The 12,375-nt window shown below is 44.1% G+C and overlaps 1 protein-coding gene across 1 annotated transcript in view; it reads left to right on the plus strand.

Annotated features, from left to right (window-relative positions):
* Positions 1-12,375, plus strand: part of GLT1D1 (glycosyltransferase 1 domain containing 1) — a 41,655-nt gene that overhangs the window by 13,038 nt on the left and 16,242 nt on the right. Inside the window, exons 4-8 of the mRNA XM_045535031.1 lie at positions 1,943-1,994; positions 6,295-6,331; positions 7,833-7,889; positions 9,994-10,089; positions 10,739-10,788. Coding sequence (XP_045390987.1) covers positions 1,943-1,994; positions 6,295-6,331; positions 7,833-7,889; positions 9,994-10,089; positions 10,739-10,788 — 292 coding nt within the window. The remainder of the gene's footprint in view (positions 1-1,942; positions 1,995-6,294; positions 6,332-7,832; positions 7,890-9,993; positions 10,090-10,738; positions 10,789-12,375) is intronic.

Raw genomic sequence — 12,375 nt, forward strand, 5'->3', positions numbered from 1 at the left:
TGTGAAAGAAGAGGAAATTAAACCCAAAGAACTAAATATGCATGCATACCCAAAACAAAGCACTTTTCTTTCTGTCTTTCTTTTTTTTTCAATAGAGATTGAAACAAAGAACTTCTCTGTTGATAAAGTGGTGAGGTGACAACAGGCTTCCTAGGGTGATTCCACAGACAGGTTGAGGGGTTCTGTGTAGTTTGCCCCCCCAAGCACCCGCTGGCAGCGGTGCAACGAGGAAGTCTCCCCTGTGTGTAGAATAACCCTGAATTAAGTTTACAGACAGCCAACAAGTGCCGTCTAAGTATGCTTTCAGCTCTTTTAAGTCTTTGAATCATTGTAAAAACACAAAACATAACAGGTAATTGATTTTAACCCAATAGATCACCAGCCTTCAATTTTCTGTGGCTTGTCTATAGCCGTCACAGGGCTGGGCAGCTCTAGCGAGGGAATTCGGACCTGGTCAAGTCTTTATTTCACTGGAACAGAACCCAGGACAGTACTCAAAGTTCTGTTGTGCAGCCTAAAGTTCCTTTTTTTTATAATGTAGGTGTTGGTCTCACTTCTTAACACCAGGGTTGGGTAAGCTAAAAGCTCTGACTTCAGCACTAGACAATTCATCCATGTGAGAAAAAACACCTACGCCCTGTAAATCTGTTGAAATAATAATAATAATAATTAAAAACACACCCAGGGTTACAGGAAGATGCCATTATACTTTGGACACTAGTTCTTCCTGAAGACTTCCTGAACATACATGTGGCAGTGCAGCCTTTTGAAAACAGAGTACACACTGTGTGTGCATGTGTGTGTGTTTTGTACAGGTGTGTATCACAATGAACAGAGGCGTTAAAGCACTCTGGGGTTACCTTCAAAGGTGATCTGTCATTACAAGTTTTGCTGTTGTTGCTGTCCTTACCCTGTTAAAATTTATTACCTTTAGATTCATGTTGTTTGCAATGCCCTGCCTCATATTAATAGAAGGAAAATAATTCTGTTTACTAGAAACAATATTGAATTCATCTTATAGTATTATCATTAGTATTATTCACTGCATTGTTATTAAAACAAACATTGATTTTTATTTGGGGGAGTTATTGATCCAGGTTAGTGGGCAGGAGAGCTGCATGAATTGTAGGTTTCTCTTCCGACACAATAGAGCACACTTTTCTATAAAACAAAGCATTGAACTTGTTTAGCTTTATAATGAGTGCTTCATTTTCAATTGAATACTTTTCAATAGTTGTATTTTTCCTATGGGGTATATTTTGAACTTTGTTAGTATGTTAAACTTTTTTCCTGTATAGTAGAGCATTTGAACATATTTTAACATCAGCTTTCTGACTTAGAAATATTACAAATGTTTGGCAATTATATTATAAATATCAAAATGAAAGAGTATTTGAAACTTGTGGAAATTGTTTTGCGAAGGACCATCCAGGTACATATTGGAAAAAATAATGCTAGTCAGATGAGCAGATTTTGTATAAAATGACATACTTCAAAACAAAAACAAAAACAAAAAAAAATTTCTCATCCACGGACATTCAGGAAGTGTTGAGTGTTTCAGCAGAGTCTTCCTTTGGCAAAGCTGCCGGAGTGGAGTCTGCCCTTGAACCTGCAGGGGGGCTTCCCTGAGTCCTGCTTCTGTCTTGCATCTGGATTTCCAGCTTTTGGACTTTATCCCTGCTTCTCTAACCTCGCGTGGAAGGAACAAGAAAAGTAGGAAGTTTTGAGCTTCGTTTATTTTACTTCCTACACACACAACTTTTTTTCTTGCTGTGAGTAAAGATTAAATCTAACGGCCGACAACCACAAGTAATAAAGATTGATTGCTCTTTAAATTTGGTGTCTTACCTTGTCTCTCTTCATTTGCTCCGAAGAGCAGTTTCATGGTGACGTTAATTGCATCCTGGCCTAATTGTCTCCGTTGTTTCTGTTCATTTACCAGGTTTGCTGTCGCTTTCACAGAGTCGATGAAGGAGGTGGCACACGTGCAGTGGGTACGTGTTGATCTCGTGGTGTTGCTTTGGGTGTGCTGGTGAAACCGCAGGGTTGGAGAACTGCAAGGCAGGATCAGGTGTTCCGCGGACGATGCCTGCTGTGGACACGTCAGTGTATTACGTTTCCCATATATTGATGGTTTTGGCGTGTGGATAGTCTGAAAATTTCACTGAGGTTGTTTTGTTTGTTTTTTTGATGTTGTTATCGAATAACAAAATAGCCCAGTAGCCACATCTCTTAATGTTTCGTCTGTTTTCTGTTTATGTTCTCAGATGAGGGGATTTAGAGGCTGCACTGTGCGTGTTGCAGCAGCCTGGTGTCTACGGAGAGGGACAATCTCTTAGATGGCAGAGGTGGTCTCCTAGGTGGGACTGTTTCTTTGAAGAGCGTTAGGGAGTCGGGGTTTTGTAGATCTACCAGGCAATTCACTTACTGACTTCTGTGTTCACTGTGACTGAGGGGCAGGTGCATTGAGCTGGTGGGGAGTTCTCAGTGGGGAGCTATGTAAAGACCCCGTTGAGCTTTGCAAGAGAAACTCCAGGGATTGGTCATATTCTAGCAAGTTAATCATTTTTAATAACTTCTATTAAGATGGGTTTTCCTTGGGGATTTCTTCATGGAATTGCAAATATCCTTTACGTATTTTTTTTTTACCATGTGAGATTCCTGGAAATCGAGAAGTTTTAAAGTAATTTGAAAGGATGGAGAAAACTCATCCATCGCAGGTGTAGATCCTGAGTTTACCTTTTACACGACCCAGGGCTCAAACGTGTAGCATGACCACAGGTGCTGCTTCTAGTCCATTCCATTGCCCAGGCAGAGTATGGGAGGGGAATGTTCTGGATAAAATCAGCAGTAATTCTGAGTTGTTTACTCCGTGGCTTTAATGGTTTTAAGAAACAAAAATCTCCTCTGGGATGTTCCTGTTGACATTCCCGATGCTTGAGCTGGGTGCTGGGCTCACCTCCCTGGGTTTTGCCCCGGATCATGGGTGGTTTTAGTTTCATCTCTGCCTCCTGCTCCATGCTGGGTCTGATGGAATAATATCCCCATCTAATTTTTAAATGTCTTCCTCATCTCACCCACACATATTTTCTGTCCTGAAAACTTTTTCCTTGGTTCCATTGTAGGAGTTCAGTGGCAAGTCCACGTCACCACCACCCCGTTTTTTTGAACATTATTATTTTCTTTTTTGCTTGAAAACAGATTTCTAAGGGGAAAGAGTAGAGGGAGGGAAAAGACACCATGTCTCCTGAAACTTGCCTCATTTCTCTGTGTTTTGTGGCTTAGGTATATTTTGTGAACTTTATGCGTATGGGTCATGATGTCATTTAAGCCATTTGTAATTATGAATATTTTTACCAGTACTTTTAACAAAGCCATGAACAGAGGTGGTGTTGTAATTGCAAAATGGGAATCATTCCTGTCTCTGCCACCTATAGAGTCTAGAGTTGTGCATGCGTTTCAAAAGTAGTATCTGTTGTGGTTTCCATTTGCAGAAAGTTTAATTTCAGAAGTTTAACCTCGGCGTTACATTAATCAAAGAATGGGAGGTCATTTTGTTGTTGTTGTCTATTATTGCATTATATTAAAAAGGTACCAACTAGCACTTGGGTCTGCTGTAAAGCCACTTCTATTCAGAGGTTTCTATCCAATGGAACATGGGCTTTTTATAGCCAGGAATGGGCTGAGCAGGAGGTGGTTCCTCACAGACATGACAAACAGCCAATCTCCCCATCCCGTCCGCCCTCCCACCTCGGCCGTGGTCATTCATGCCTCAGTGAGCTCATCTCACGGGGCAGGCACTGCACAAGAACTTCGACCCCTGTGTTATTTCAAAGCAAATGAATAAGAAATAAATATTGAGCAAAGAAAACTAATTTGTATTTGTAACATTTCAATATAGAAAATGTCTTTTCAAAATCAATACGAGCCATTGGCTTTTGCAAGCTTCCTTCCATTACAATCACTGAAAACAGCCCGCCGGGCCCAGGCTGCTTCATCCTGTAACTGGCTTTGCTCGATCTGCCCGGATACGATCTCCAAATACCATTTATGATATGTTTTCAAAGTCTGTATGGGACTTGGTACTTATTTTCTTTTCAGGTTTTCAATAGATTTTAGAGAAATAATGCTCAGAGATGCAGGAAGACCAGCAGATAGATCCCGAAGTCCCCCCACACAGTCAATTCCTTGTGCTGCCAGGATTGAGATGCTAATCTGATTAATTTCGGAGAGTGTGGATAAAGGAATTAAAAAAAAATTATTTTTATTTTTTTGTTTTTGAGACAGAGTCTGGCTCTGTTGCCCAGGCTAGAGTGCTGTGGCGTCAGCCTTGCTCACAGCAACCTCACACTCCTGGGCTCAAGGGATCCTCCTGCCTCAGCCTCCCGAGTAGCTGGGACTACAGGCATGCACCACCATACCTGTATTTTTAGTACAGAGGGATCTCAGGCTTACTCAGGCTGGTCTTGAACTCCTGAGCTCAAGCAATCCTTCTGCCTCAGCCTCCCAGAGTGCTGGGATTACCCGTGTGAGCCACTGCGCCAAGCCAAGGAATTTTTTTGAAAGCAACATTATGAGTTTATATATTTCTAATTGCAGAGCGTATTTCCAATGAAGTAGTGGTGAGAATATAAACTCTATTTTTCCTCACCTTATATCCATCTAGAATTATGTTGAATATTTTATTGTAAAGTTAATACAGATAAACAGTACTTTAACATCCACCTTAAAGATGTTTCCCAGGCTGGTGTTTTAGGCACAGAGTTGGTTAAGAACGAAGCTCTCCTGGCGTCCACTGCATTCCAATAACATTTTTTCCAGGTTCCCAGTGAAATTACAATTAAACAAAAGGGATGTTTTAGGGCTCTGAACTTCAGTTTCTATCAATAATTTCTAATGATTGCTGTTAGCTATTTTTTTCCCCATTCAAGTTATCTTTTTTAACTAGCAGAGATTTTTGAAATTCACTCTTTCTTTTTTAAAATGCTTACTGCTGTAAGGGCGTTTGGAAGGGGCACTGCTGTTTGCCTTTGGGAGGTTGCAGGTGCTTCCAATGGCTAAATACCAAATGTGATGCTGAGGACAGAACCAGAACCGAAGCCACACCAGGGGCTCGAGTGTGTGTCCCACCTCCTGCCTGGACACCTCCTCTTCCCAAACCTCCCTGTCGGCGGGCCGCGGGGGCAGACCCCATCTCCATCTTCTCACCGACCTTCTCTGCCCTGGCAGGGCTGTATCACCTTTGGCTTGTTTCCCCAAATATAAAACTGGCTTGGGGACAAAGTCCAAAGCGGATCAGCACGCCCCATGCAGTGCCCTGGGCTCCACGGGGCTCCCAGGCCCTGGCTGTGTCCCGTCTACACCTGCACACACAGGTGTGCTGTCTGGGACTCCAGCTACCCAGCCAGCTCAGCCACACCGTGCACTGACCTGGACTGCTTAAGTCACACGACAAGACGCACATTTTTTTGGGGGGACTCTTTCACCAAAATTTTGATCATGCAAGAGAAACAGCCATTAGCATCTACTTGACCCCTCAGCCACTTAAAAGAGATTCCTCACTCTCCTCCCACTTCCGCCTTTGTGTGAAAACTGGATGTTGAAAAATATTTTGCCACAGTTTCCAAAGGAACTGGAGAAATGGACTCTTTTTTCTCTCTGGTAGTTTTGGGAGGTTCCACCAGACAGCACCACAAGGGATGGGAAGTTGATATCTCGGCGGGAATATCCAATGCAGCCATGCACACGCCACCTTGCTCCTTGATGTCGGGGAGGCGTCTGGGGAGGTCCTTGCCAGGTCCCCAGGTCAGGAAGAGTTGGCTCCTTGCGCCATCATGTGGGCGGCTCCTCTTCCAACTCTTCTTCCTTTTTTCTTTTTTCCCCGGGGGCAGAGGGAATAGAACGTGTGTCCCCAAACCATGCTTCCCACCTTCTGCTTAGGGGCAGGATGTGGACCATGTCGCTGGCATGCTTTCCCGCTGAGCTGCAGTAGCATCTCTGCTAACACGGTGGCCAGGAAATCGTAAAATCGCATTAAGCCTAATTTAAGAGACTTTTTTTTTTCTTTGTGCTTTTTAACTTATAGATGCTGTATTTTTAACGGCAAAACCCATTAAGAGCAGAGGTAACGCTGTGCTCTTAAAGAGTAATGAGTCGGTGAGCAGCTATGTAGGTAATGCCTAGTGATGTTTTCCAAGAGGATTTTTTAATGACCTTCATTTTATTTCTATAAAGCAGTCGTCGTGGACGATCAAATTTACTTTTTTTTTTTTTCCTTTCTCCCCTCTTTCCCAGCCACATGCTAAGGGTAAGATCTATGTCCAGAGTCAAGGTAAGGATTTTTAAACATATCTATTTTTATTTATTTATTGTTTTATTTTAGTAAAGGGATAGAGAAAGAATACATATACATATTTTTAAAGAATGAGTTCTATCTTTTAGAAACTCATGCTGAGATGTTTATGGAGGAGATAATGTGATTTCCGAGATTGACTTAAAAATAATCAGTAGAATGGATACATTTTTATTAATATCTAACATTAGTGTAAACTATAAATAGGAGAAATTACAAATAAATAATTTAAAACGCAGATCACGTAACGTTTTCTACCGGTGGAAAGAGCAGTGTACTCCATCGGTGGTGGTATAGACACAAAGCCAAATGCCGAGCTGCTCTATTTAAGTTGACTCGGGCTGGGGTGACCCGGAATATCTCTCCCCCCACTGACCTCCTCCCCTCCCCCAGTCCTGCCCCTGCAGGGGCATCTGACGCCCATCGTAAAACACTCTGAGGTCGAAACACACTTTGTGAGCCATCGTGCTACCCGATCAAATTCATGGAGAGCACATCCCAGGAAGAACGTATTAATACAACCGGTTCTATTAATACAACCGGTTCCAAGCTCGGGTTAGGTAGGCTCAGAGGCCAAGGCCAGGGGGCCAAGTCTCATGGGGACTTTTCCATGGCCCCGAGCACCAAGAATGTACATGGCCCAGGGGACCCACCTCAGCTGGGGCACACCGTCTTAGGGGCATAGTATCATTGCTCTGGTGGTTTCAATGACATTTTTAACTGATACAGCAGGAAAAACCTGGGCTTTGAAGCAGCGTGTAGGTTTGAATGCAGCCTGCAGCCTGCCAGTTTGACCCTCGGTTTCCAGCGGGATAAACCGGAGGAACCAACCTGCTCAGCAGGTCATTAAGGATTCCCCGTGGTGCGTGGACAGTCTGAGCCCAGGGGCTGGTCAGAGACGGAACCTGTTAAGAAGCCATTGTTTGTAATACTCAGCGTGAATGACATCCAGGTAGATGTCAGAGGTGGCTGGATGGCTTGATTTACATTTTACAAAACTGCCCAATTTTTCTGTTAAATGTTGCCTCTGAATTTTCTAAATCTGAAAACGTTTGTTTGTTCAGAGCAAGTTAAACTTAACCCATGTGTCTGAGGAAATGACACAGGCAGACAGCAGACAATGTCGCGTGATTCGCTGAGGGCTGACAACAGGGCCGTTAGGTTTGAGCTGGTGATGTTTTAGAAACCTGTTACTTACACGCATTTCTTAAAGGAACTCAAGGTTGGCATCACCCGGAGGCAGTTTGGTCCAGTCGTGGATCAGGGGTTGAAAGATCAGTTTTCTCGTTTGGAACCCATGGGCTCTCTGTGACCCTCCCGTGCGGGGGGCTTAGTGGGGCTTTACGGAAATACTCAGAACTTAGAGTAGCTTTGTAAGAAACGAGTCCCACTGCTGCTCAAACTTCAGCACAAAATAACTGGTTGTGTTTCAGGAGTTTCATCAAAGTCATCTTCTCTTTTTCTTGTTCCTTTTACCCAGGAATTACGACAACACCAAATGCCGCCTTTAACTGGAACACCTTTCTTCAACGTGCAGGTAAGACGTGAAATCTTCTCTGGGGATTTTGACCAAAGCGCATCTTGTCAGCATCAGTGACTTGCAACGTTCATGTGGTTTTGAAAAAGCGGCTGTCAGGTGAGAGAAATGCGCTGTTTTAGGGAGAACAAGGGCAGGAAGTAACATGAATTGGAACAAGGCAAGATTGGGAGAATGAACTTAATGTCCCTCCTCTCTGTGACCTTGTCAGTGGCTTCATCCCTGTGGGAAACAGCAGGGCCAGAGCGGGAGGAAGAAAGCTCCGGCCCTCTCTCCTGCTGTTCTTGGGGGACACGTACCCCATTTTTAGTGTCACTCCCTGCCACATTTGTTCTTTTAAAGAATAACAACCTCAGGTGTTCATTTTATTTGACTGTCCTATTTACACACATAATAAATGACCATTTTATAATAACAAGACCATCTAGATCTGAAAAATGAAACAAAAATTTAAATCACTTGAAATCTCAGCACCAAAAAGGAATTGTTATTAATGTTTGGTGTGATCTTTCGCAACAATTTTACGTATATACATGCAATGTTTTTTAAAAGACAAAACCAAACTTTCCTCACTACTCTAACCTGCCTTGTTTATCCATTATGACAATAAGAATGGAAGTCACTCATCCTTTTTTTAAAAAGAAAAAATTCTGAAGTTTACATGGCCTCCCAGAGTGCTAGGATTTCACCACATGCAACTTGAAGCGCAAGAATTCTTGTTTTAACCAGAAACATTTTTCCCTAGAGATAGACATGCTGGTTACCATTACAGGGGCCAAACCGCGGGATCCGGGGAGGGTTGAAGTCGTAGGTCCCGCCGCAAACATCTCAGAAGGGACTGAAAATGCAAAACCGGTGCCCAGCCCCCAGCAACCAGGAGGCCATCCCAAGCCTGTCTGCAGTCCAGAAACTCAAAACAAAGCCCCGGCTGTTTGCTGTGTGTCAGTGTTGGGTTCCCTTGAAAAGAAACATTTCCAAGCATTTTATTAGGAACAATCTTCCTAGCGTGCTCATCAATCCCATCGACAGCAGCAGGGCTGCTCCTGGCATTACAGATGAACCCTCGAGATCCGGTCGCTTTATCCCGCGGCAACCGCGTGCCGTTATTCAGAACCACTGGGCCTCTTTTAAATTGCCTGTTGTGAGGTTATTTCATCTCTGATCTATCACAGGACGCCACTGCGTTGTAACGAAGATTCATAATTTCCAAAGGGAGGGTGATCTGTCATCAGGTTCCGCGGTGGCGGGGTTGATTGTTTCATTGGTCTCACTGCAGAGTGATTAAGGGAACAGCCCAGAGATTTTAAGCACTCCTTAGCAAGAGCTTCTCTGGGGACCTCCGTGGCCGCAGTTTAATCTTAATGTGTGCAATTAGAAGCTGTAAATGTATGCAGAATATATGGGCTTAGGGAGACTTTGCTGGTGGCTCCGGTAGCTGACAGGGGTAGGTAACAGCTCGAGGGTAGACGTGGAATTAATCCGCATCTCTGGGCTTTATGATCCGGCGTCTGTTCTCATTTGTGAGGTCGTCCGTCCTTGTCACACTGCACACTCTGGGGATGGGCTGTCCTCAGCATCCTTCCTCGTCTTCCCCTGGCCTCCGGAGCATCTGAAACCTGGGACTGTGATTTGTCACTTCCACTTTGGGCTTCAGACAGTGACAAAGGAACATGATAGAGTGAATCCCATACAGACTGTCGGTGATCGGCCACTCACCCTGAGCATTCTTACCAACCGTCACCTTGACACCAGGGGGAGTGGGTGGGGAAGGGCCCCATTTAACACTGGGACTTACAATTTCATCCAATTCCTATCCAGAATGGGATCCAAATATTTTCTAGGACCTCTGGCTCCCATTTCTGCAGTAATGGAGTCACTTCTTGCTGTCATCCTTCCGCCTTGCAGCAGAGATTTGCTTGCATTGCACGGGCCGGGCTGAGCCCAGGTTCACCCAGCAGAGGGAATGAGTTTACTGCAAGGACATGAACACAAATGCAAGAGTAGAAGCAGCCGGCACAGGAAGCGGAGACCTCGCTTCCGAGGTGCACCTGTGGCATAGAGCGAACTCTCCTCACTGAAACTATCCTGAACTCTTCCCTTGCAGAGATTAACCAAAGCGCTGATACCTTACACGTGTTTCTTCTAATCTGTGGACTTCGACAAGTCAAAGATCCTCTCTATTTGGTGGATGCGTTTTCAGGTACGTTTTCTGGCGTTTCCTTCCCCCTGTGTTTGCGGAATCCCGTCTGGGCCCACGTCTCGGCATCTTTAGGACTTTGCGTTTTATGTCCTCGTCCTTTGCACACAAGCAGAGCTGCTTCCGGAGTCTCGCGTTGAGAACAAGCAGAAAAATAATTTATGGGATGAGCAGCTCTATGTAGTGATTTCAGTTTAGTTTTCTATTGTCCTGTGGACACAGCTTCTGGGGTCATTATTCATGAAAATAGTGAATAGTTGTAAGACCCAAAGAATTTTATCTGGAAATGTTTCGCACATGCCAACTTGCTTGATGCATTCAGAGTCTTGTTCGTTGTTTATCTATATTGTCTCCAGTGTGTTCTAAATCCCATATTGAGCTGTGGTGGCATATTCATCCTAGTTATCTAATAAATTAGAAATATGGATAATGTGTAACATTGTAGAAAAAAATATGTTACTTTTTAAAAGCATAACATTTCACATATATAAATTCTAAATAAATATAAATTGACTAATATTAATGAAAGCCAAATGATATGAAATGATTTATTAATATATTATGGAGTCATTTATATTAAACTTCATGGTGCTTGCAACTGTGACTTAAAACCGTTCTAAAAGGTTATTTTTTTCCTTTTATTCTTCCCAAGAGTGGCACCAAGAAGAGCCCAGTGTTTACATGGTCATCGTAGGTCCTGAAGTAAGTTGCTACGCTCTGAACTTTTATCTCATCTTTGTTTTCTGTAGACTTTTAATGTATTTTCTAAAATTAGTTTTTGTGGTTGCCTGGGGATCCTCAGAGCATGCAGTGGGGGGTCTCAAGCTCTTCTTCGTGTTCTCAGAGGCTTTTGGAAATAATACGTTTACCCGGGAAGAGGCCACATAAGTTATTAAGTATATCAAGGGCTGGAATCTGTGCAGCCACATAGAATACCACGTGGAACACGAATCACCCCTAAATCCAGCAGTTTGCTTGGTACAACACACACTCACACACACACACACTCTCTCTCTCTCTCTCTCTCTCACACACACACACACACACACACACACACATTAGGTGCTAGTCTTTTGGTGATACCAGCATAATTCCTGGTGCACTAATTAACGTGAAGCCCCATAATAGCAAAGTTACTATTATTTTTTAAATTCTCCTTTCATCCTTCTGTTTGAAGAACACTGGAGAAAAAGTTTTTGTTGGATGCTAAAATTCTTGCCGACCAGGAGAGAAGGCCTCAGGCTCAGAGCTGTGGGCTGGTGACAAAAAAAAAAAAAAAAAAATCTAAAAAGAATTTAATAATATGGTTTTCTTTTTAACTGTCTTTATTTTTATGGTCACATCTTATTTATACCACATGATACCGGCTTTCCAGTTAGGAAAATTTCCTTTAAAAATAAACCAACTCCACACAGAGGATCAAATAAACAATAGCACATGCAGGTGGGGTGCAGATGTGACCAATGGTGACAGTGTATGCAAACGGCTGAAGTTTGGGAAACAGTGTTACAAAGTGTTTGCGTGTGCGGTGGGAGAAAGACGTAGAAAGGGCTTATCTGTTACCTTCAGCTCTGCAGCCCGCGGGGCAGTGGCAGGTGCCACTAATTTCTTAATGGCTTCTGAAGTGACAGCCTTTTAGCAGGACCCCTGCCACTGCCACTGCTGTTTCCATGTGAAAGAGTCAGGAATGTTTTTCACGTCCCGGAGGAGGAAATACGTCTCTTCTACCCTTTCTTTTTGGAACACACCGCCTTGCCTCCAGCTTATGTTTGCCTCCTTTTGAGAGGCAAAATGTTTCTCTTCCCTCCTACTTCGACCGCTAGGACCCCCGTCCCGGCAGGCCCTGTGTGCTGATGAGAGAGCCCAGTCTGTGTTGAGGGAATAATTGCCGTGTGTATACAGTGGTGACTCCTCCCTGTCCCTCTCTCTCCCGGAGCCCCGTCACGTGGGAGACCCCAGGGAAGAAACGGCACCTGCTCAGTCATGTCCTCAGCCACGAGCATCGGAAACGGCCTCCGGCTCAACATCCACAAAAGTATGTTTATTGAAAGAATCCGACTGGTCGCGAGGAGACTCACGGAGCCAGCTTGGATTTGGGGAAGAACCAGGACATCGCAGAGGTGGGGACTCTGGTCCAAGGAGCCCCTTGTCCGAGGCACCGCACCTGGGAAAGGTGAGCCCCACCCACTGCTCAGTCTCTGCGTCGTTCTGGTCAAGGTTCCGAGTTGCGGAGGAGGACATCAGATTGTGCGGGCTCAGGGTCACCTCCCACCCTTTGTGACACAGCTG

Source organism: Lemur catta, chromosome 21, assembly GCF_020740605.2.
Source record: "Lemur catta isolate mLemCat1 chromosome 21, mLemCat1.pri, whole genome shotgun sequence".
In the NCBI taxonomy this organism is placed as follows: Eukaryota; Metazoa; Chordata; class Mammalia; order Primates; family Lemuridae; genus Lemur; species Lemur catta.